Below are 25937 nucleotides of genomic sequence, written 5' to 3' on the forward strand. Positions count from 1 at the left end.
CAACTAAATGCGTGATCTTACTCCTATGAATATTAGGGGAGTGGTTGTTTTTTGCATGCCATAAAACTTCCGCTAGATTTGGACCCCCAATGCCTGTTCCATTTGTAGCCAACATTTCACTTCATCTGATCCCAACCAGTCTTTAATTATATGCAGCTTTGCTACCTGGGAGAATTTATATAAATCAGGAAGGCCCACACCTGCTCTCTCGGTGGGGGCAGTCAAGACTTCATAGGCCACTCTGGGAGGTTTATTATTCAAAATATAGTCAGAAATTCTTCTACGTAGCGTTTTAAAAAATGCCATGTGGATTCGTATTGGAAGTGCTCGAAAGAAGTATAACATTTTTGGAAGAATGGTCATTTTTATGACATTCATCTGTCCAAGCCAGGAGATTGAAAAACAGACTCCATTGTCTAAGTTGACTCGTGATTACTTTCATTAAAGGGGGAAAATTAGCTTCATGTAAGCCTTGTAAATCTGGAGTGATTGTAATTCCCAAAAGCTTAATTTGACCTTTAGCCCAACCAAATGTAGTCTGAATATGTAAAAAGGATACAGTGGTAGGGGGCAAAGATAACATTTTGTATTTCCAATTTTGCCAAATTAATTTTTAAACCTGCAACCGAGCAATAGTACTCCAATTCCTGTTCTATTCCGAGCAATAATCCTGCCGGTTTTGAAATCAATAATAACATATCATCAACCTAAGCCAAGATTTTGTGTTCTATCCCCCTAAATTGTATACCCTGAATATCTAGCGTTTGTTGAATTTATTCTAAAAAAGGCTCCAAACCTGTGGCATACAACAGTCGTGACATAGGACAACCCTGTTATGTTCCACGCTGAAGGGAAATTGGGGGAGAAAGTTCTCTATTAATTAGTAACCGTGCCATCGGAAGGTTGTAGTTCACTTTGAATCCAGCCATAAACTGAAGCCCGAACCCCATCTTAATCATAACCTGAAAAAGGAACGACCACTCGACTCAGTCGAAAGCCTTTTCGGCATCCAATGATAAGAGAATCGCTGGTATCTGTTTATTTGCCACTTTTTTCAACACATGCCATAAACGCTGTATGTTGTCATGTGTCTGCCGTTTTTTTATAAAACCGGACTGATCTGGCTGTATAATGGATGGAAGCAAACCCTCCATCCTAATCGCAAGAAAGTTCGAATATATTTTAGCATCAGTGTTAATAAGGGCGATAGGCTGATACGAACCACACCTACCTGGGTCCTTACTCAGTTTCGTAATAAGTATTATCTTCGCTTCTTCCATCGAGGGAGAGATGCTACCTGAGCTGATGAATGAATTAGAAAGGTACACTAATCTTGGAACTAATACCTTCCAATATATCTTTTAAAATGAAGCAGAGAACCTGTCGGGTCCTGGAGACTTATTCGGAGGGAGTACTTTAATAACATTGAATACCTCTTCAGTAGTAATTTCTTTTTCCAAAATGTCTCGATCTATCCGCGAGAATCAGTGAAGTTCAACTGTCTGCAGATATAGTAGCTGGGACCGTTCGTCTGGGTTCTCGGTATGATATAAATGTGAATAAAACAAATGAAATTGCGCTATCATTTGAGGAGTTTCCATAGTGATACCCCCTTCCGACAAATGTATCAATTGACAGTTTGTAGGGCAATCTTCTGGAGTAGTTGTCTCGCCAAAAGCGTATCTGCCGTATTGACCTTGACATAATAGGATTGACGCATGTACAGCAGAGATTTCTCTGCTTTTTTCGTGAAGAACAGGTTAAGTTTTGCTTTTGCCACTCTATGTACTTTTAGAATTGCAGGATCCATACGCGATTCCACTTCCCTCATTACCTGTTGTAATTCTGCTTCCAGTGTCTCTTCCAACACTATTCTCTGTCGCCTCTGCTATTAGGGTCCCACGGATTGAAGCCTTAAAAGCATCCCATACCGTATTGATAGAAATATCAGGTGTCATATTTTGATTGAAAAATTCCTTTATTTTAGCCTCTACGTTCCCCCTTACCACTGCATCCTGAAAAACTGTCGACGGTAATCGCCATGTTCATACCCTTTGAATCATCCCTGCTATGTCCAACTGTATAGTCAGTGGAGCATGGTCCGGTAATGCTATAGGGTGACAAACCATAGATGTAACTCTGCCAAGAAGAGGTTTGAAGACCCAAGCATAACCGATGCAGGAGAATGAGCAATGCACATGCAAAAAAAGTATACCCTTTAGAATCCCCCATTAAAGCCGGCCAGACATCTACCAAAGCCAAGTTAGCAAACATTTGTTTTAACAATTTGGAGGGTGTAGAGTACATCGAGGAGGTAACTTTACTCCGGTCCCGTGGGGGGTCGCAAGCTATGTTAAGGTCACCTAGAATTATTATTTCCTCCTCACTAAACATTTCAACTTGGGCTATAACTGATTTCAAGAATGTCTCCTGTCCCGTGTTAGGAGCATATATTGATGTCACTGTCACTTTTTTGGGGCCAACCTTCAAAACAGCTGAAACATATCGTCCCTCGTTATGCATATGCATTTTCAACACTGTATAATGGGGACCAGGTTTCAATGCTAGAAGGACCCCCGCCACTTTAGACTTAGCGTTGGCCTGTATCATCAGCAGGTATTGTCGAAGTCCATCTATATTTAATGCCCCGGTCTCGGAGTACTCTGATGACCAGCTGCATCTCTCGCCTTTTCTGGAGAGTTATCTGGGAAAGATCTTGCTAAAGCTGAATTTCCGTCCCATTATGGGAGATCGTACTATGGGCCTCATTACACGGAAGGCGGTAATGGTTAACGGCCACCGTTAATGGTAACGGTGACCGTTAACCATTACCGCCTTACTACGAGGTCCCTTAGCGGGTTGGTGCTTTAACGCCTGCTTTTTGCAGGCGTTAAAAACCAACCCGCTAAGGGACCTCAGAGCTAATTACGGCACCGCAAAATTGCGGTGCCGTAATTAGCGCCTTCCCCATTCCCATAGAGCCCTATGGGGCAGAAATGGGAATGGGGAAGGGCAATGGCGGAAGGGGGATTTACCGCCCCATCAACCTTGGAATGGGGCGGTAAATCCCCTTTCCGCCAAGGCGGCATAGCGCCTTGGCTCACCGCCTTCCGTGTAATGAGGCCCTATGTCTCAGGCCGTTTTCAATATCAGTTTCTTTTGTTGATTTGAGGTGCAGGCAGCCAAAATGTCACATGGACGAGCCCCGGGGTCACTCTTTTTTGGGCCATTCTGGTGAATTCGATCTATAGAAATGAGAGGATTCACCTCACCTGGAAGTAAATCTGCAAAGATCCGGGTTTCTTCTTCTCTTAACTGAGAGTCCAGAATTGTCTCTGGCAAGTTTCTCACTATAATGTTTGACAGACAGGACCTATTCTCCAAATCTTCGTATTGGAGTTTAAGATCCTGCGTTGCCCTAGCAAGGTCCCCTAGTGCAATATCCGTCTGTTTGCTGTCCTGTGTCAGACCCTGAATAGCCTGTTAATTAGGCTCAACCTGCTCATCTAAGTTGGCAATGTCCTTGCTAAAGTCTGAGAGTGATTGCCTTATTTCTGACATAAACGATGTAAACTTTGCCTGAAAGGAAGCTGAAAACGTTTCCTGAAATGCTTGAAAGGTAGCAGCAAAATCTTCTTTAGCGGCTGGCATTGCCGTTTCCTGGAAGTCGGTATTGTGGGGTAAGGCTGATTTCCCCTCTACACCTAAAGAAGACGCGTCTGAGCCTGTTACACCCCAAAGCCTTTGCAAAGGATTTTGTTTGGTTTGTAGATCCGTAGGAGGCAATGATGGGAGAGTCTTTTTCTTTCCCCTCGGCATAGGATATCAGGTAAGCAGCAAAAAAATGATTAGAGATCAATGTTGATACTGCGTCCTATCAGAGCCACTGCCGTTGCTCAAGCAAATTGACTGTTTCAATAGGTCAAAGGGATATGTCAAAAGTCTCAAGGATTAGATTTCTAATATGGGTTCACTGCTTTATGTTCCATTACCAGCCTAGTGAAGCAATACACCAATATCCAGGACTTCACAGCTGGCCTCAGTCCTTTAGTCGAACAACTTCAATGGATCGACTGTCCACCTCCCCCTTGGATAGCACCTCAGAATCCAGGCCAACATCCAAAAAGCACTATCAAAATGTTTTAGGGTGGTGCATATTGTTACATGCTCAAAAACTCCTTTCCAGGGATGCAAAGCAATGCTACCCTATGCGGCCCAGAAAACTATAGTTATTAAAAGTTATATGCAGCCCGGTAGCCAGCCTTTTCGCCGTTATGGACCCACAGACCCCCAAACTATAAGCCCCACCTCCACTCGAGCTGAGTCCAAGTTGTATATCTTGCTTTAAAAGTACATAGCATTAATTCCACAGCTTACAGCAGCTGTCTCACTTGGGCTTTCCTCCGTTGTTAATCTTGCTGATGCAGCCCCTCCCTTGGAATTTGTCCTGTTTGGCAGCTGCCTCAGAAAATCTCGTTCCTCCAGAATCCCCACGTGGTGCTTCCCCCACCGGCTCAAACTGTTAACATTATTCACATTGCACGGGACAGTCCTGCAAAGTCGCCGGCGTACCTCACTTCACCTCTGCTCTTCCATGTAAGGAGCACAGCCTATTCCGATCATTGGGCCTGCATGGGGGAAATACGTGTTGCAGCTTTCTGCATCAATGAAGCTGCAAGCAGCCGCGCTGCAGAGAGAGATCCAGTGTGTCTCTAAACCGCCAGCACCATATGCCTCCGCAGCCTTTCCGCTCAATCAGGTGGTAATATCCAGATCCCTCCAACACCCGTTCGTTCCGGAATCAATGTGAGATCCGCTCCCGGCGTTCAATGCCACGCCCCATCGAAGCACGCTGTACGGCTTACAGCATATCTCCTTTCCCTCAATCTTCTTTCTAATACTCGCCGCTTCTAGTGATCTGTTGAGAGGGTCCCAATATGTTGATCATAGCAGCCAATACATTCTGAAGACATTGCCGGAATTTCAACTGGCCCATGCCACTCACATTAGCTGTGGAGGAGGAGAGAGGCACAGACACATCCTCAAGCTGTGGCGGCCATCTTGGAATCCATTAAATGTATCTTTAAGTTAGATGAACCTTTACATTTTAAAATCTTATACTTAGGTAGTGCCCTCTTTCAACATCACCTAGACTCCCACACTTCTTATTTATTTGATTTATTTATTCTAATGGCAGTTCAAGTTATCACAACCGACTGGAAAAAATCTGACCTGATTAATCATAAAATATGGTGGAACTCCATGTGTAATATACATAGATTGGAGGGATGTATAGCTTCAACCCCAATACTGTATCACAAATATGAATTGAAATGGAGAATGTTTCTTGACTTCCTTACCTCAAATGATTACTCTATTTTAATATAATATTATCTTTGTTTTAATGATTACCCTTATCCTATCTTCCCCTTTCCCCTCATCCTCCCCACTTCCTTACTCTCTTGCCTGTATTGTTTGTTATATGTTTCCCCGCCCCATTAATCGTTTGAAATATCTTTCTAGTTCTGATTTATACATAGTCTTAATCCAATGCGTCAAGTCTTGATACAACATTTTAAGTTCCCTAAGTATTACTACTATATAAGGTGTTCTGATTTGTCATTCTTTGATGTACTATGATGTACATGCATTGTTTTTATGCCTTCAATAAAATATGTTAACACAAAAAAGTATTTCCGTAACATTTGCTATTACACGAGTAAAAGAAACACTCCCATTCACACGCGCCTGTTACTTCCCATTGTTCTCTTGTTAATTAATGTAATTAACAACTTCAGCTCACTTTGACTTCTACACAAGTGAAGATTTTACTGGATACTGTTACAGGCAGTAAACGCGTACGGAATCAGAATGCCAAGTTTGACTCACCCGCTACTACACTCGTTGTTAAGCGGGTTGCTCGACTTCCACGACTTCGAGCACAGTGTCTACTGCTTCCGGCTTCTCTGGGACCCACACCCTGTTCAGGTGTCTCCAGTCTGGCCACTCACTCAAGTAGCCCCTCTGACTCCTGAGACCTGCGACTCGCCCACAGCTCCTCGCTTCCATCTCCGCCACTTTCCGATGGCAATCAGGCTCACATGGGAAAAGACAGCCTCTCTGCACTTCCTCCGCTGTTCATTCTCTGCACTTCAGAGTTTGGGGCGCGCACCGGTGAAGCCCCGTGAAGTCCCGCTTTGCCCGCTGCTCTGCTGCGTTCTCCATTTGGATTTGGATTTGTTTCCTTGGATATCATTGGACTCTTTTGACCACAAGGCACTTTGTCAGACTAGTGTGGGCGTGCCTATAAAATAGAACTCGTGCGCGCACCGCGCACGCGCACCGGTGAAGCCCCGTGAAGTCCCGCTTTGCCCGCTGCTCTGCTGCGTTCTCCATTTGGATTTGGATTTGTTTCCTTGGATATCGTTGGACTCTTTTGACCACAAGGTGAAGACCGTGGTCGCATTGACTTGCTGTATATGGACTTGGGGATATATATATACATATATTATATTATACGTGTGTTAACTGTCGTTTCTATTTACTTATAGGCACTTTGTCAGACTAGTGTGGGCGTGCCTATAAAATAGAACTCGTGCGCACACCGCGCGCGCACCGGTGAAGCCCCGTGAAGTCCCGCTTTGCCGCTTCGCCGCGGCGGCGCGAGCAAAGCGAGGGGCTTCTCTGAGAAGTGAGTGATTTTATTGTGACATTATTGTTAGGTGGCTGCACCTAGCACTATATATTTCTCAAGACTACAAAAACCTTGTAATTCTGGTGGTTTACAACAACTCTGCTCACTTTGCATTGAAGCATTGGCATGAAACGTAATATTTATAACTTGCGCACTGGGATGCCGCCCTTGCCTAAACTGTTCGCCAAAACAAGTGGTGTGAACCCGAATACGAGTATAACCACAGGTGTTATTACCACGTGTGTGAATGACTTGGGCATGAAAAAACCCCTAATGGTTTCTGTACCATTGCATGCGAGCGAATTACATGTTCAGGCCGTCCCCTGTGTCTCGACTCCGCGAGCTACAGGGGCCGGGCCTGTGGTTCCCCTTGTATCCAAAATTAAAAAACGAGTAACCTCTCGTGACACTACCACATCTAGACAAAAAAATGTTTCAAACCTGAAAGATATTAGATTTTTTTACCCGGACTGTGTAAATTCTAAATCCATCTCACAGTCCTCTCAAATTGTTAAGCAAGAGGGCCCCAAAATCTCCAATCAAACACAAGAAGTGTGTGGCTCTACTGTGCATGTCTCACTCTCTGACAGCACAGTGTTAAGAAATGATTCTGTGGCTTACTACCCACCCTCGAAACATAGCTTTGAGGTCACAAAATGTTCAGAGGAAATGGCGCTTATCGATCTGTCTCCCCCTGATTCTGACCTTTTGTTAAATCAAACATTGGGAGGTCTGTTCTTTTCACCTAAACTATTCTCGGCTGGGGGTTGCACTAGATCAAATTTAACCTCTTCTTTTATTCATCCCACTCCACGGAAATTTTCCCCAGTGAATCAAATTCCTCCTTGCTCAAACATCTCTAAAGTGTTGGAACTAACACTGGGTGCTATGAACCTAACAATGCAAACCTTGACGACTCTATTTAACACATTGAATTCCAAACTGGATGTACAAAGCACGCAATTACTATCAGTGCTGGCTTGGCAAGCCAAACAGGAAATAATCTGGGCTAGTCAAGGCTTGAATTTAAAGGCAAATCCTTGGAACCCAGGGTCGACAGTTGATCAGTGTTTATCGCCCATCATGTTTCCGCCGGCGGTGGATCTAACTTCAGCTCCTAACCCTATGGTTGGTCCTCCGGTGGTGGATATAACTTCAGCTCCTAACCTTCTGGTTGATTTAACCTCTGTTCCTAACCCTGTACCGCTAATAATGTCACACAATTCAGTGGCAAATGTGAGCTTGGATCAACAAGGAGTTGATCCTTTGTCCCCAATCACTGTGGACAATTCTGGAATCCTGTGCTCACTTCCTTATATTGGTCAAATCATTAGAGAGGCAACTACAGAAGTTATTGAGGATGTTGAAGACCTGACGCCAACTGAACCCCCTCAAGCTCCATTCAAAATATTTTTCAAAAAATCCTCCATCTCGGGCTCTAAGACTTGTCTGACCAATAAGGAACCAACCAAAAAAACGAAAATTATGCAGTCTGCTCTATCTAAAAAAGCTAAGAACATTAAAAATACAGAAATACCTACCTCAGCAAGCTCTAAATCATTTTTTAATATGCTTACTTTACCGAAAAAACAGGCCCAGAAAACTTCATGTGTTATTACCAAAAAATATGCGCATCTGAATCAGCTGCGTAAACTCACGCTCGATTGTGCTGATAAAAATCTTGTTGCAGCTGAACCCTATGCGCCATTAGATCATCTAGTGCAGGCTGTTCAAAATTACGAACTCGCTGAAAAGCAGCAAGCTCATTCTGAAATCCAACCATTACAATCTGAACAGCCAGTTGGGTCTAAATCCGAGTCTTCCTCTAATACAATAAATATAGAATGTGTGAAACCTCAGGGCGCTATCAGGGAAATCAGTAATAGTTGCATCTTGACTCAACCTCCTACACCTTCACTGTCTCCTTCTGCTGGCTGTGAGCAACAGATGCTAGCAAGAAGACGATTAGAAATTAGAAACTAAGTTGATGCCTATATGAGTGCTTTCACAACTTTATCGACTCTCAAAGCTCCCATGCTTGAATCTGCAGTATCAACAACTTCTACTCCTCAGGTATCTGAACGTATTGTTACGTTTAAATGTAATGATGATAAAACGACATCATCAGCGGATTCACCGCTTCCAAGTCAGGAAGCAGAAATTGCTTTGTTAATAAATTCCTTACGATCTAAAACAAAACAACCTGGTCCTACTAACTCAATTTTAGTCCCTAATAAACCTCTGATAAAATCCATACTGAAAATAAAAACAGATAAAGAATCCAATATTGCTCTAGTGTTGGGCTGTCGACCTGCTCCATTTCCTCAGTATGTACTTAATAGACACAGCATCCTACAGGTGTTTTCTGATATTCCTATGCTACAAGATATTGGATCGGCTGACATTGCTCAGGTGGAGTTTTTCAATGATAATGTAGTGAGTACAGCTTGTATCTGGCTGACGTCCCGTGTTATTAGGAATCTGATATCGGACGCCAAAGCCCAATTACTAGATCTTGGATTCATATTACTATTAGGTCCTTTGACTCCAACCAATGGCCCTCTTTGTGTAGAATCCTGGATAAAGTCGGCGTCTAATGAACTTAACAAGGCACAAAGATTTATTGAGAATAACACCGCTGTAGTCACCTCGAACCAATGCTGTTGTAATTGTGATTCCAGAAGCTAACTTCCATGCAAGGTCAATAAAGCTCGGACCATAACTCTAGTGTCTTGGAATACTCGCGGCTATCGTCATTTAATTAACAATACACAAGACCCTCTCTCAAAGTATGATGTGATCCTTTTGCAAGAAACCTGGCTTTTATCTGCCCCTTCATGGGATAACCATGATTTACACTTTCTACCAGCAATTAAAGGTGTGATGGGTCGGCCTATGTCTGGCCTTTTGACTGCCGCTAAACTATCCTCACAAATAAGAATTATTTTCTCATTTGCTCCAAATTCCTTTTCACAACTGACAATTATATCGTTAGCAAAGACCTTGTATGCGATTATTAACTTGTACTGGAACCCGATAGGCATTGAGATGCGAAATTTTTTACTTGATATATCCACTATGTTAGACTTCATCATATTAGCACCTAATATCAAGCATACTATTGTTGCTGGAGATCTAAATTTACACTGTTTACAGGGCAATATATTGCAAGAAAACATCAGGCAAAGGTTGTGGGAGAACTTAATGCTCTCCAGAGGGTTTTGTATGCTGAATGGAAGCAAATTTGATACTGGTGGAATGGCCTATACGTGGCAGCAGGGGTGGAAAAAAGCCTCAATTGATTATATCTATGTTGACGATAGGCTGTTCTCTAAAATCAAATCCTTCAAAATTGAGCATAACTCGAATAGTGACCATTGCATTCTCTCTATTGAATGGGCAGTTGGTGTTTCTCTTTTAAAGATTCCTTCTATAACTGACCGGGGGCATATGACGGTATCCAATTCTTTAAACCGCCTAAATTGGAATGAAACCAGCCTTGGGAAATTTGATGATTCTTTGCGCACAGCCTTTTGTCACTCACGAAACAGCTCCCAAGTCAATTCTGTTCCTTACTATGACCTTATGCAACACTTCTCCAACACTAAAATGTGCAAGCCCAGGGTGTCTAAGCACATACATATGTTCGATCTGGAAACTAGAAACAAAAAAACTGAATGTCGACTTCGAAAAAGGGAGGCACTAAAATTGCCTTTGTGTAGGAGGTTTGAAGCACTCAATAAAGTTAAGATCACATATAGAAACTGGCGGCGACAGCATCGTAGTAAACTGTTTCAGCGTGATGGTGAGCAAATGCTAATGCTGACTCGTAACAGCAATGTGACGCAAATTTGGAAAGTAATAACTAATACCTTATCTCCGATCCAAATATTGTCACAAACGCAGGGTGTGCCGGAAGCAATCTGGCTTAGCTATTTTTCCAAAATGTATGCGCTTCCGCCTAACTCCGTGAAATTAGACAACACATTGCCTCAACAATCGTTTCATATTAACATTTCCAAAGCCGACATATTCTATTTCATCAACAAAATTAGCCTATCTAGAGCTCCTGGACCTGATGGCCTGTCGAACAAAACTTTCAAGCAACATCCAGTCTTGTGGACATCGATCTTATATCAGATATTTGTTAACATTAATGTCACCCAGGAAATCCCTCTGTCATGGAAACATTCTCTTATTGTACCGATCCATAAAAAAGGTGACCGCTCTCTACCTGAGAATTATAGACCGATTGCATTATTAGATGCGCCTGTTAAATTATACAGCCGCATTATTTTGCAAGAATTAACCAGATGGTCAGCGGTCTCCTTTAAAAGAGATCCTTTTCAAACTGGGTTTGTGGCGGGACTAGGGACCTCTGTAAACTTGATAATGCTGAACATGATTAAATCTAAATATGCCCACTTAAATCAACCATTATATATGGCTTTTTTGGACTTTCGGTCAGCTTTTGACTCGGTAGACAGAGCACTATTATTCCAAAAGTTGCAAAACTATGGCTGCCCGTCATCAGTGTTAACAATAATTAAGATGTTACATTCAAATACATCCATGCAAGTTAGGTTGTCCATTGAAGGTATTCTTTCGGCAAATATTGACACTTTAAGGGGCCTTAAGCAAGGGTGCATCTTAGCATCTACTTTATTTAATCTCTTCTTGCTAGACATCGGTAGTACCTTTGAAGAAGCAGTCTCAGACGCTCCTAAACTAGGCACGCAAAAAATCATATGGCTGCTTTATGCCGACGACCTGGTTTTAATATCGCAAACACCGCGAGGTCTTCAGAACTTGTTAATTAAACTGGAGACGTATGTTGACAAGAATAATCTCACAATTAATGTCAGCAAAACACAAATAGTGATCTGCCAAAAGAGAAAAGACAAAAAAATGGGCAATTATCAATGGGTTTTGAAGAACTCGCCCTTAAAACTTGTCCACAGTTATAAATATCTGGGCCTACCCTTTTCCGGTACTGTGAAAAATCAAATTTATTTTGACACATTAAGAGCAAAAATCTTGATGTTAACATCACAGGCAAGAATAATTTTGTACAGATTTGGCAAATTCACTACAACTCATATAGTTACATTTTATAATCAGAAAGTTGTCCCGATTGTTTCTTATGGAGCAGAAACCTTCCAGCCACGGCGAAGGGACGTTTGGGATTTACTGGAGGGTAAATTCTGGAAGGCAATCTTTTCCTTACCTAAGTGCACTCCGATGTGCCTTCTAAGGTACGAGTTGGGACTAATTTCATTGTCTGCAGTAGTGGTGTGGAAAATGTGTAATTTTTATCGGAAATGTCTACTTGGTTTTGAAAAGCCAAATATTTTGAGAACGTTAGCAACTTATATGCGCTCATCGCATGATGCCTTCCCCAAGGAGTGGGTAAAGGGCATTTTGGGATGGTTGGTGGAAGCTGACGTTTCAATTGAGCTGTTGTTAAGTAACCCTGATAAAGCAAAGAAAAAAATGTATTGGCATGATTGGATTACAACTTATCAATTATGCTCTAACTATGCGGACTATGACTTGAATCTTTTTCCCCCAAAAAAGTATAAGCAAATGGCTTGTTACCTCTTAAAGTGTCCATCAAATTTCGTCTGCGTTGAAATGTTAAGAACACGTCTAAATTTGCACTTAACAAATCAAATCCTTGCTAGACGAGGTATAATCTCTAAAGAACATCGATTTTGTCGATTTTGCCAAAATAAAAAACAAACAGAAACCCTGATACATTTAGTAGTAAATTGTCCTGCTTTAAATGGATTGCGTGAACGCTATTTTAGTAATTTATTGCAATTGACTTGTGATCGTTCTGAATCTGAAATCTGGACCATTTTAATCACGAGTAATCGAACTGCAATCCACATTGCACTTACACAGTTTATAAAAACAATTCTGCCATACAACCATGTAGTATGAGTGGCCTGTTGTTAAATGTGGATTTTTTCTTATTTCAGTTGATTTCTTGTTCTTAAATTCTTTTATGACTATGATGATTCTTTGCAATTTATGTTTGTTAACTGGTCACGCAATCAGTGGCTGAAGGTTGTGACATTAAGAGGATTGATAAATTTGAAGAATTTTCTTTTTTTTTTTTTCTTTCTTATTTATTTATTATTATGATTATTTTTTCTTTCATTTCTTTTTCGATGTAAATATTTGTAAACCAGTAAATGTATTTGCTATACATTGTATTTGTTATATGTTAAGAAATGTTTTGTAATCTAAAAGTTATTCTCTTTGAAAGGTTGATTTAATCAGCCAATCAAATAAAAAAAAAAAAAAAAAGAGTTTGGGGAAATGAAACGTGACCCTTTCAGAACAAGCAGGTGAAATCTGCTGCATCCACGTTTCGGCGTCCCTCTGGTTCTCCCACTTATGCTTGGTTTGCCAGCTCTGTGCCTTCTTCTTTCTACCTCTATTACTCCAGCTTGCACTTGAGTCACAGTTCCAGTGCCTTCTAATTGCCTGCACCTGAGGGGACCTTTTATACCACCCAGGTATGGGCTGTTAGGCACAATTGCCTGACTACTGCTTCTGCATGCCTCTTCAGTCCTCTTCATCGTCCCAGTACTTGTGGGATTATGGGACTCATAGTCCCCAACAACAAAGTTCGTTTTCCCAACCAACCTCTGCTGTTTGGCAAACAGCCATCAGAAGTGTAGGGTTACGGGGAAAGTTAAGCAGGGAGTTTTCCCATTCTTCCTGGTCTGCCCCCCCCAGCCCCATGTGATCCTCCAGCAGTACACCACCCCCAGGGTCAGGGTCAGGAAGCATCTGCCTTTCCCAGGCCACATGAGAAGGATCCTAGACCAGGTATCTGGGAGGAATCATCACTGATTCATCACAATCAGTTAACCGTTTGAGTGCCCTCAGGAGGTACTTAAAGTTTTTTTTTTAAAAGTGGTTTCTTTTTGCTCTTAGAATGTACATCTATGTGTCCTGTTTTTAGAGTAGTAGACCCTCCCCAAGTTACAGGGGAAACCCCTTGGCAAAATATGTTCATTAGGCCTAGCATTCTGCTCTTCCTTCAGGTTTGCCATTTGCTCCTGGAGAGATGCAGTCAACGTCTCCTCCATACCCTTTAAGCAGGTCTGTAGATCTTCTTTGCTAAGGGCCATTTCTTCAGATGGCCTCATCTCCCTTCTCTTGTAGATCCGGTTCGACAGAAGCTGTCTCTACAGGGGCCCATTGCCAGCACCTCTCTAATTGGCCTGTCCTTGCACTTTTCTTAACGTTTTGTGACACTGGGGTTTGCTTCCCCCTTGTTCCGGGCATTGGAGTGTGTGCTGCAGTTATATGACTCTCCTGGGGCTAGCTTGTTAACTAGCGCCTTCTCATACTCTTGCTTAAATGGCTAACCTTGAGAAAACTGCACCTCTGTGTCCATCTCACATTTCGGGCCCCTGACAATGTCCTCACACATTAAGCTTGTTTAATCAATTAATTCTGATTTATATAATTGCAAGACCTTTAAATTATGTGAATACCCCAAACTGAAGGCATCAATATGCACCCACTGGTTCATGTTATAGCCCATTCCTTATTGCACCATTTCCCGGACCAAGCCAAGCAGGTGTTAAAGCCTTCCCCAACACTCAGGGTTGATCTTACCTCTGGAATGACACATTGACTTGTCAGCACCTGTACTCTCTATTAATGTAAAATGTGAAATTTCAGTTATTTATGTTCCTCCATCAAGCCTTATTTTAACCTCTTTTTAAGCCCATTTGCAAATTTGACCTGGGATGTTTTTCTTGAAAATTGTTTGTAAGGTAATTTCCCTCCTTTATTTATGTTCCATTAACAATGGGCCTCATTATAAGTGTGCCGGTCCTGCCGGGCACAATGGCCATGGTAACCAGACCTTCGTGGAAGCACCGGCACCGTTGTTAACGGTCCCGGTGCTTCCGTGTTCCCCATTCCCATTGCTGCTCAGTTTGGCAACTATGCCCCCCCCCCCCCTTCAGGAAACTACATCATAATTTACACAATGACTTATCAGGAGTTTCCAAACACACTGACTGATTCAGAAAGAAGTTACAATTAGTAGCTCTGACTTACTATTACTTTACTTTACTTTATTTCATTTGTATAGCACACAATGGACCCAAAGGCGTGATGGCGCGTACAGACATACAACAGAAAATATAACAACATAAAACAGAAAAGGGGTGGGCAAAAGCAAGGAATAACAGCATATCACTAGCAGAAAGAAAAAAAAAAGAAAACTATGGATGAATGCATCCTTGGACATATATTATAGACATATAAGGACCATTTGGTCATAAAATAAGCAATGCCTAATCGAGGTGAGGAGCCTAGAGCATCAATTTACAGTTCGAGCAACCCCTCGGGAGATATTTACATGATCTAAAATAGGTAGGTAAAGTGCTAAACCCGCAGCCCACTAGGACACAGTCACTAGATTTCAGAGAGCACCAATCGCTGAGGTCAATCCTGCGTACAATCTTCAGGTCTGATGTTCTAACTACTCCAGGTCAAGTTCTTTGACGTAACCAAGCGAGTACCTTATTTCGCAATGAGTCTCTTGATTCTTTTCCTTCCGCCTTCTGAACATTACATTTGTACCTTCCTGGTGTGCAGACTCCTAAAGGTCACCTGTTTGGTGTTAGATCCTAAAGATTGTTTGGCAGGAATTTGGCCAGGATTAGGAACAGGCAAATCAAGAGCCTCCCATGAAGGATCACCCACCAAGCAAGGAGCTAGCAGAATAGTCTCCAACTGCTGGGGCAAGCCTAAAGCGGTAGGCACTATATCAGCTGTTTGGCAGCCCTGGTGAACACCAAACTGGAGAGGTGTAGTTTGTGCAGAGTTATTGTTCCTTCATGTTTTAGTTGGGTAGGCTTCTGCCGGTGTGATAGTGGTGGAATAAGCGTGTTAACAGTCAACATCAATTTCTGAAAGTCTTCCATATTGGAGCAGGCTGCAATGTCCCGCAGCATCTGCTCCTTAAAAAGACGCCAAGTCTCTGATACATGAGGTTGCAGCCCCCCTATCTATCCTTACTGCTGAGTCACCGCCCGTCTGGTTCCCATTTAAAGATTGTTTGGTATGTCCCGAGTGTACACCCATCAGTGTATGGCTTTCAGCATTAAAGGAGTCCTTATTTACGGGAGCAGACCCAATACTCACTCCTTTATCGGAAGGATTATCAACTTTTGGCTGTAAGAACATCGGTATGCGTAGAGAAGCGCATGCATTATCAACATTGTTAGGTATGTCATTCTTGAACTCGTTCAACAGATCTTTGTTGATATGCAGCAATTTGGTGAAAGAAAGCTGTTCGAGCAGGAGGTTCTGTCTCCTTTTGGTGCTATGTGCCAGGAGTTCTGAGAGCCCATCGTTCCTCCTATGAGGGGCAACGGGTGATGAAGGCAAAAAGGGTTCCTCGCTAGTTGTAGCGTTAAGAAAAGGGCTGGGGAACCATGCCCCAGTAAGAGAGCAGGTGCAGTTACCAAATGCAGGGGAAGGAAGATCAACTGAAGCAAGAAGTAAGCAGAAATAAGCAGTGACCTGATCGGGACAATAATAATCGCCGGAGAGAGGCCAGCAATGGAGCCGCTTACCTGCCTATACTACCCAAGCCGAGTAGCGCATTGGGTGTATAGCAAAAGTGTGCTCGCTGCTATCCCGTACACCAAGCGTCAGACGTCAAACACCATCAGTGTTGGGAGACAGCGGGGTGCTGGCGGGACTAGAATGCGGGAGGATTAGGACTATCAGTGAGCTCTGGAACTGCGGGGAGGGGGTAGAGAGCTGTGGGAACGCTAATGTTGTGGCCGCGTCCCAACAGTTTAGCGCTCCACTCGCTGCTCTCTGCTGCACCTCCACACCACAGAGAAATTAGAGGAAAGCACCCTAAGCGTGAGGCACGTCGTGCCGCACCGCCTAGTACGGCCGCCTCTGACATGCACGGCAACTTACTCTTGGTGTTAGGGAGAGCTACTGAGAGTAGCTTCTTTGGCTATCAAAGAGCCCTCTCCAAGAATAGATCAAAGGTTGGTCAGAGTTATTGATAGTAAATTCTTTGTGAACTGGCCCCTTGATGTGCACTGCATTTCAGCAACATCTTATGAACAGCAACATTATTAAAAAAGCAACTCTCCAAGTAGTGATATATACATCTTTTGGATGGTGAAAGATATACATAATCAGAAATTGACTGGAATAAAGAAAGTGTTTTTAACATTATTGTTGTTTTATGCAGGTCATTGGGCCTCATTCCGAGTATGGCGGTAAGGGATAGCGGCCACCGGTAACGAGACCGGTGGCGGTATTCCCTTACCGCCATACTCCGAGTTCCCTCTGCGCCCTCGCCTTTAACGCCTGCTTTGAGCAGGTGTTAAAGTCGAGGGCGCAAAGGGGCCCCCAAGCCAATAACGGTGACCGTAATGAACGGTCACCGTTATTTGCATCTTCCCCATTCCCATTGAGCCCTATGGGGGCTCATTTTGGGATGGGGAAGAGCCTTGGTGAATGGGGAATCACCGCCCCGCCAACCTTGGAATGGGGCGGTGATTCCGCCATCCACCAAGGCGCTGCCGTTCCGGGTACGGCGTCAACCAATGCGTTAATAGCGCCATTGGTTAGCGCCGTACTCGGAATGAGGCCCATTGTCTTTTTTCCAGCCTGATTATTGCGCCTGGCTGGTGTGCTTTGATGTGCACCTTTATGTTGTTCGGACAGCATTGATTTAAGGGGCAGTTATAGGCAAGGCAAGGAAGACTACGTTGTGGAGAAGGAACGGCTTTTTGGGTTTAAGTCTGCATAGGTCAGCTGTATTCTTGCCCATTTATCATTTCTCTGCCAAGTTTATTTTCCTGTTGAATTGGCTAATTCATTTCAAGATGGTGAAGAGCTGCATTAACAATAGGACTGATAAATGCAGTCTGTCTGCTCTTGGACCTGTTAAGAGAAACGAACTTGAGGCTAAAGTGCGACAGAGGCCTTTGCCAGCACTTTTCTACACGTCCTTCTGACATAACTCATGATACCCACGCTATAGTACCAGCATTACAGGTAAGTTTCATTTTCTTTCATTTCACAAAGGGTTACAGTAATGTGTTCTTATATATTATAATGTGACATTGAGCATACACGTGTTAATTAATTTCAATTGCTGCATTTCATTCTGTTAATGGAAATGTGATTTTTTACATGATAGTTTTACTGTTATGTCTAGATGCCTCTGCTACAGTACAGTTACAAACTGCAGATGTTAAATTAAAAACAAAATCATTATAAATCAAACCCTCTCTGCCATGTTCTATGTGTTCAGAAGATGCAGTGTCAATTACTGAGGCTACTGACAAGAACGTAGGTGTTCTGAGCATCAAGTTCCCTGGACACTAAAAAGGAACTTTGAATACACCGTTGTTTATCTCTACCTTGCCTTTTGTGATGGAGACAAACTTTTGACTGTCACAATGCCCAGGAAAAGGGGCCAATAACGTGACAGCAGCGAGCCTGGAGATGGTACAGGGTGGGAGCAGCAGATCCCCTCCTGAAGCTAATTGCCATATCCTGTTCTAAGGCACGTAGCCTCTGATCAGAAGACACAAAATGCTAAATTACAACTATGCTTCTGGTCAATACCCTGATCCTAGCTCTTTCATACAGGTTGGATGAGGAGATGCCAACAGTTACAGACTTATGAGGCCTAGGCAACGCTTGTGTCATGGCAGACCCAGCAGTTCTACTGTTGTTAGCATGTGACACGTTCGACCTTTTATGTTAGGGAGGTGCCCCAGAGTGAAAGAAGAGCCCAGCTCTTGCTGCCACTAATGGAACACAGAAAGGTGATAGCTGCACCATGCTATTGCATGGTCTTACCTGCAATCCGGGATCCCTGTGAGCACTGGACAGATCCATACCAGAAGTTGACACACTGGAGAAAGGAGTAGCAAGGAGCAAGGAGAATCAGGAAATCACAGAAGCGGGAATGCCACAGGGAGCTGTTGATAGAAAATGAAGCAGGGCACCATAGAGCTGGCAATTTGGTGAGATTTCACCCTGATGTCAAAATGGCCGACTGGCTTTATTTGGTCTTGTGAAGGTTGTAACCGCAGTATTAGGTTCATAGAATTAATTGAGCAATCCAACTTATGCGAAGGGCCCATAAACGTTTCGGAAATCCTAGACCAATCACGAATAAACAAAAAAATGTAACAAAGCATTAAGGCCTAAAAATGTGCAGGTGAAGTAGGATTTCGAGGCAGATCAGGAAAAGCAAATTAAGCAGGAGACTATGTCCTCCAAATGCCAGTAGTACTAGAAGGGAAAGTCAGACCTCAGTAGATAGTAGGAGAGCCTCAGGCCGTAGCTAAGAGCTAGGAACGGTAGTCTTAAAGTTGCTAAGTCAACGGGGCGGGCTGACCCATGTCACTTTGTTGAGGCTGAGAAAAGATCCCAAGTGCAGGAATCCCTTAGCTTCTTGAGTGTAGTTGAATGGAAAAGCTTGCAGGCATGAAGAGCGCCATATCCCTTAAGAGTGAGAAAGGCATGATGTCCTTTATTAGTATGAAGGGCACTATATCATTTAAAGGGGAACTGGGTCTATATAACTCAGATCAGGAAGAAGTTGGCTAGGCATCATTGTTCTGGCTGGATTACAAACAGCAAATAGGGCTTTATATTCATGTGCAGATGTTTCATGGCAAATAAGCGTCTGGGTGCTGTATCACTATGACTGTAACCTGAGGAAATAAGCTTCTGGGTGCAATATCCTTGTGGCTTTGAATTAAGACATGGTTTAGAACTAAACTCCTGGGACTGATTTGAGTTTAGAGAAGCTGGGGGACACCTGTATCCCCATGAGAGAAATCACCCTGAAACTTTGTTTGACCCACCCTGATCCTGGTAACTTTGAACAGCCATTTCCAGTTTTGTTGTAGACCAGCTCCTAGACCCTATATGCGTTTATCCCAACCACTACCTGTTTGTGACTAAATGAAGTGTGACGCTTTACTTCAGGTTAAGCGTTTTGTCGGTCTACCATACAGCTTCCTTCTGATTGAAGTGCTATGCATATGACCTCTCTCCTCATGAAAGACTGGTACATAAGTAGGGCATATAGTCACCGATATAGGGTAACTCCAATTTCATCAGAGAAACAATAATTAAGTAACATGTAGGAAGTCTTCATTAGTCAAGTAGATATCAACTGCTTAAAGGGTCTGTACATTCAAGCTCTAATGTTATTTCAGTGTCACACCTCAATTCCTCTCACTTTCTGTTTCATGCCATTTCTCCATTTCTGGATCTTGGATGCATTCTTTTACTTAACACAATGATGTCAATTTATCAACATGTTACAACAATGTGAGGATGACCAGTCAAAGCGTGAGTAGAAAATGAAGAGTAGAACAGGTAAAGTAACATATTGTTTCATTATGATTACTAAATAACAGGTGGTAAACTAAAGTCCAGTTATTAAAAACCACTTAAAAAGCACCAACCGCTTGTTAGTTGGGCTATACTGTGGTTTAAGGGTGATTAACATGGGTGATGGAGGGTACAGTGCCAACCAAGCCCTCGGTTATGTAGTATTCTTATTAAGAGTTTAGAAGGTTATTAAAAGGCAGCTATTTTGGAGTCAGGGTTATGTAGCACTGTGACATCTGTGGCTTGGTATAGATAAATGGTATAAGATGTTTATCTATAACCTTTGACATTCCTACTTTTTGCATACAATGTAGTTCGGCATTTGGACTCAAGTTATGTTTGCTCAACTGTCTTCTTGGAAATATTCGCATACATATGCCATTCAAGAGCACAGAGTCACCAAAATGGTGTTGTTTTTTTATACACAGAGTAACATGGTTGCAGCATGGGAGCAGGGAACTCTTTGGCACAGTGGTGGAAGATCAAGTATGCATCATGATCGACACGTCTCAGTCCATGAAAGACAAGCTCTCGCTGGTGAAGGAGAAACTCTTCCAGTTGATGCAGGTCAGATGCAGTAGATCACATTGTGTTCCGTCATATGCATAAATGCAAATGCCATTTCTCAGAGCAATTACATGAACTTAGTAGTAGAGCTAAACAATCGCAAGCAATTTTGTAACTCCATCTGGTGTAATTGATTTTACTTTGGGAAGGGGATTACATATAATTGATAATACAGTGACAATTATTTTCAACAGGAACAGCTAAGACACAAAGACAAGTTCAACTTTGTGAAATTTGATGCACACGTGGCTTCTTGGAAAGAAAAACTTGCTGATGTTAATGAAGAAAACTTAGAAAACGCCTGGTTTTGGGTGAAAGGCCTGCAGGTAAAAAAGAGCTGCAGGCGGTTCAAAACACGCTTTTTATGTCATATGTAGTGTACATGTCAAACGCATAGCTTGTACGTTAATCTTCAGAGGTTCTGGTGACATTCTACTTGAGTTATACAAGGCTGCATTAAGATGATCCTTGACAAAGAAAGCAGGAGCAGACAGGAGCGATCACTTGTTGAAAAGCAGGGGCAAGGTAAAGTACCATTTAAATCCTGTGGGAAATCAGGAGGCAGTACATATGATATAACAAGGGCACTGGTTATAGAAGCCTCTATTTGGTTTTTCAGGTTATCAATCCTTACACATTTAATGAGCTAGTGTGTACAACATCACTTCTACGCAGTGAGCTATCGACTTACTTCCCTTGATAGTGAACTACTGGATTAGAAGTAAGCAAGCCATCAGTAATTTGATTCACGGAGTAAGTCAAAGTAAAAAATTAGAAATTTACAGCCAAAAAAGCACTTTTTTGCTAAATTTCACTAAATGCTAATTCTTAAAGTACTAGCCTAATAAAGTTACATTGGCTTCCTTTTGTCACGACAGTAAATTTTAAATTGGCATGAAAAATATTCCCTAAGGCAAGCCAGTGTGCTTAAGAGTCAAACCTCCTGAACTGGGAGGGTACAACGTAATTTCATCGCAGGATTAACCCTCACTGGGCTTTTCTCCGCAGAAATTCTATCGGAAATAAAACTAAACGAATTTTTAGGGATATATATATATATGGGGTGGGGGTATTCGTATATATAAAAACATTAAATGGGATGGGGTTTGGGGGAACCCCCCAAAAATAAAAAAAAATAAAAAAATTTGATGAGTTTTTTCGATGGAATTTCCGCGGAGAAAAACCCAGAAATGGTTAATCCTTGGTTAATCCTGCGATGAGATGACATGGAACCGACTGGGGACCACGGTTCACTTGATGAAAAAATCATAAGCATCTCTTTGCATCTGGACTACGGATTTAATGTTTTGTGACACAGAGATTCTTGGGTTTGGTAGGGTGGGAAAATTAGTGGTTCATGTAAAAGATAAAAAAAATAGATTACACAGCTTTTCAATTACACTTTCTTCTGCCAAGCCCCTTCCTTCTTTCCCCTCTGTACCAACATCACTGTTATGTTATGCTATGTAATGTGTTGGTATTTCTAAAGCACGCTTTCACCGTAATGGCCTCTTGGTGCTGCGTCGCTCTACACAGATATCCCCAAAAATAAATATGACACTAGCCTAACTTTTAACAAATAAATGAGTCTTGAGGTTACATTTAAATTCTGAAAATTCGGAGATTTGTCTAACCTTAATGTGACAAGGATGTCGTAGCCCCTGCTTTTTTGATTTTGGTTAATGAATAAAATGATATGGGTAATTCCATCTCAGAGATGATGATCTGCTCGCAAGATCCCACTTTAATAAGCTCCATGCATAAAGCACAGTGACTTGCCCCCGCTGCATCAGTCTCCTGATCTTCAGCTCCTGCTCTCCAGTGGCAAAGAGCAGGTTCAGAAGTCACAAGTGCCCCTTTGACAGCTGCTGTGACAGTCAAGTCAGTTCATTGCAGAGGTTGCATTTCAAGTCTGAACTTCTGTTCCAAAAGTACATAGTCATGAGGAATTACTATTCTGGTGGCAGTTTAATAAAAACATGATTCATTGCGAAACACAATTCGTAGTATATATGCTATAAAACGTCTTTGCAAAATGTGGTATGTGGGAAACACCATTTATTTGTTTAAAATTAGAATATTACAGTTTATAAAGGTAATTATTAATCAAGATTGCACATTTCCTGATGTAGACCTGCCAAACTTTAATTTGTTTCCCATCAATACCCATAAACTAATGGGGAAAGGATCAAGAGAATAAGTAACAATGATTTGTATTTGTATTTATTATGTTTATATAGCGCTTTACGCCAAAGCGCTTTACATGATAACAACAAGAATACATTGAAGATGAAACAGTAGAAGCAAATTACAAAATATGAATCAAACCAGTAAAACAGTAAGTAGAACAATTTGCCTTTGAAGATAAATGAGAAAGGAGGGGGTGAAGAAGGGGAAGGAAGAGGAAGACAGGAAGAGGAATAGATGAAGATGCAAGGAGGGGAGGAATCATAAGAGGAAGCGTAGCAGGAAGAGAAAGGTAAGAAGAGGAGGGCATGAGGGAAGAAAGAGAAAGGTGAAAAGAGGGGATAGGAGTAACAGGGTGGGGAGTGGAGAAGAAGAGATTTGTACGGAAGGAGGAATAGGTGGGGATGGAGTGGATAGAGAGAGGTAGGGAGTTCCAGTATAGGGGTGCAACGAGCTGAAAGGAATGGAAACGAGAGGAGGCACATGGGGGCGGGGGAAAAGATAGTAGGAAGGGATCAGCAGATCAGAGAGAGCGGGAGGGAGTGTAGAACGAAAGGAGAGAGGAGACATATGGGGGAGCAAGATTGTGAAGAGATTTAAAGACAAGACAGAGGATGTGAAATTTAAGTTGGGAGGGAAAGGAGAGCCAGACAATGTAAGAAAGCGAAGAGGAGATGGAGTTGTGAGAAGAGAGAAGACAGAGTGTATGGATGGCAGAGTGGTAGTGGGATTTGAGGGGGGCAAGATGGGAAGCAGGGAGTCCAAAGTGGAGAGAAGAACAGTAGAAAAGACGAGAGAAGATGAGGGAGGATATTAAAAGTTTAGTGGCATGGAAGGTGAGAGAAGCGCAGACTTTACGAATATTGAAAAGGTGGTAGCGACATGCGCGAGAGGTAAGAGAAATATGGTGCGTGAAGGAGAGGGAGGAATCAAAGTAAATACCTAGATTACAAGCATGGGCAGAAAAAGGTAGATTAGAGGGGGAAATGAATAAAAGGAGTGGGAGATGGAGGGGGAAGAATAAGACTTCAGTCTTATAAGTGTTGAGAGAGAGAAAGTTGGATGACATTCAGTTTTTAATGGCAGTAAAACAAGAAAAGAGATTAAGGTGGAGGTTAGGAGTGAAGGAAGAGAAGGAAAGGAAAAGCTGGGTGTCATCTGCGTAGAAATGGTGAGAAATTCCAAAGCAAGAGATAATAGGGACGAGAAGGCAGGTGTAAAGGGAGAATAAGAAAGGGCCAAGAACAGAGCCTTGCGTACACTGTAGTCCAAGGGAAGAGTAGAGGAGGTACGACCGCCCCAGGAGACAGCAAAAGAGTGTTAGGAAAGGTAAGAGGAGAGCCAGTTGAGGACGGAACCTTTGAAACCAAAAGAGGAAAGAGTGTTGAGAAGTAAGGGGTGATCAACGGTATCAAAGGCAGCAGAGAGGTCGAGGAGGATGAGGACTGAGGAGTAGTGAGCAGTGAGGAGGAGTTGAGTGCTTAGGGCGGAAGCCAGATTGAGAGGGGGGGGAAGGAGAGAAAGGTTAGCGACAAAAGCAGAGAGCCGAGAATAGACTAAGCGTTCCAGAAATTTAGAGAGGAATCGAAGAAGTGAGAATGGACGGAAGTTGGATGCAAGATGGGGGTTAGCACAAGGTTTCTTCAGAATAGGGATGATAGTAGCGTGCTTGAAGGCGGGAGAAGAGGTTACATCTTCGGAATAAGGAGGGTGGGGAGTGGATCAGAAGGGGCAACAGTAGGATGAGATTTGGACAGGAGGGGGGAAACATCAGAATGAGTGACAGGAGAGAAGTCAGACATACAAGCTGCGGGGAACTGGGGAAAGAAGGAAGGGGAATAAGAAAGGGAGGAATTAATGTTTTGGCGAAGAGAAAGAATTTTGGAAGAGAAGAAGTCAGCAAAGTCAGAAGGAGAGAGGGGAGACGTAGCTGAGGGGTCAGGAGTGGGTGGGGAGAGAAGATGAGAAAGGGTTTGAAAGATGCGTCGAGGATGAGAGGCTTGGGAGTGGTGAAGGTTAGAATAGTATGAACATTTAGCCAAGCTGAGGCAGGAGTCATATAGAGAGTGGTAAGAGAAATAGGAGGTTTGGTTAGATAAAGAGGGGAATTTGAGCCAGCGACGCTCGAGGCGGCGGAGGAGGCGACGCATGGGCAGGAGGTGAGGGGAAAGCCAAGGTTGAGAAGGTTTACAAGTAGGACGAAAGGAAGAGAGCGGGTAGAGTTGGTCAAGACTGTAAGAGATAGAGGAGCACAGAGAGTATAGGGCTTCATTAGCCGAGAGAACGGAGAAATCAGAGAGAGGGGGATGAGAGGAAGAGCAAGTGTCGAGAAAGAGAGAAGGGCTAACGTTACGGAGATCTCGTCAAGAAAAGGATGTGGGCGAGGGTGACGGAGTGGGTTGAGGGAGAGGAGGAAAAGGGAGAAGGAGAGTAGAGCATGATCAGAGAGATAGTTGGGTAAAGTAGAGATGGGGGAGGAGGAGTAGGTAGAATTCAAAATAAGATCAAGAGTGGAGCCAGAAGAGTGTGTAAGAGGAGAAGGGAGAGAGGAGGTAGGAGTCAAAGATGGAAAGAAGAGGGGAAGGATACGGGGGAGTGGAGAGGTGAAGGTTGAAGTCGCCAAGTACAGTGTGCGGACAGGGGGAGGGGGAGATAAGAGAGAGAAGGTGGTCAAGGTCATCGTAAAAGGAGGAAAGAGGGCCAGGACGTCTGTAGATAATTAGAAAGGAAATAGGGTGAGGGGAAGTAAAGGATTTGTAAAGTTATTCAAAGGAAGGGAAGGTTGGAAGAGGCTATGAGGAGGTAGAAGAAAGGTATTTAGGGTGGAAGAGGAGACCAATGCTGCCGCCACGACCTGAAGAACGGGAGACATGAGAGAAGGGGGAGGAGGAGGAGGAGGTGGTGAGAGAGGCAGGAACAGTAGAGTTGTGAATGGGAATCCAAGTTTCGGTTATACAGAGGAAATAAAGGTTGAGTCGAAAGAACATGTCCAAGACAGCTGCGGTCTTATTGCAGAGGGATCTAGCATTCCAGAGAGCAATGTTGATGAGCCTGG

General features: G+C 42.9%; 1 protein-coding gene across 1 annotated transcript in view; it reads left to right on the forward strand.

The window, feature by feature from the left end:
- Window positions 1-25937, forward strand: part of VWA3B (von Willebrand factor A domain containing 3B) — a 2300294-nt gene that overhangs the window by 536626 nt on the left and 1737731 nt on the right. The window contains exons 8-9 of the mRNA XM_069636259.1: window positions 20557-20695; window positions 20890-21021. Coding sequence (XP_069492360.1) covers window positions 20557-20695; window positions 20890-21021 — 271 coding nt within the window. The remainder of the gene's footprint in view (window positions 1-20556; window positions 20696-20889; window positions 21022-25937) is intronic.

The sequence above is a fragment of the Ambystoma mexicanum genome, chromosome 7p, assembly GCF_040938575.1.
Source record: "Ambystoma mexicanum isolate Mex_15411 chromosome 7p, UKY_AmexF1_1, whole genome shotgun sequence".
In the NCBI taxonomy this organism is placed as follows: domain Eukaryota; kingdom Metazoa; phylum Chordata; class Amphibia; order Caudata; family Ambystomatidae; genus Ambystoma; species Ambystoma mexicanum.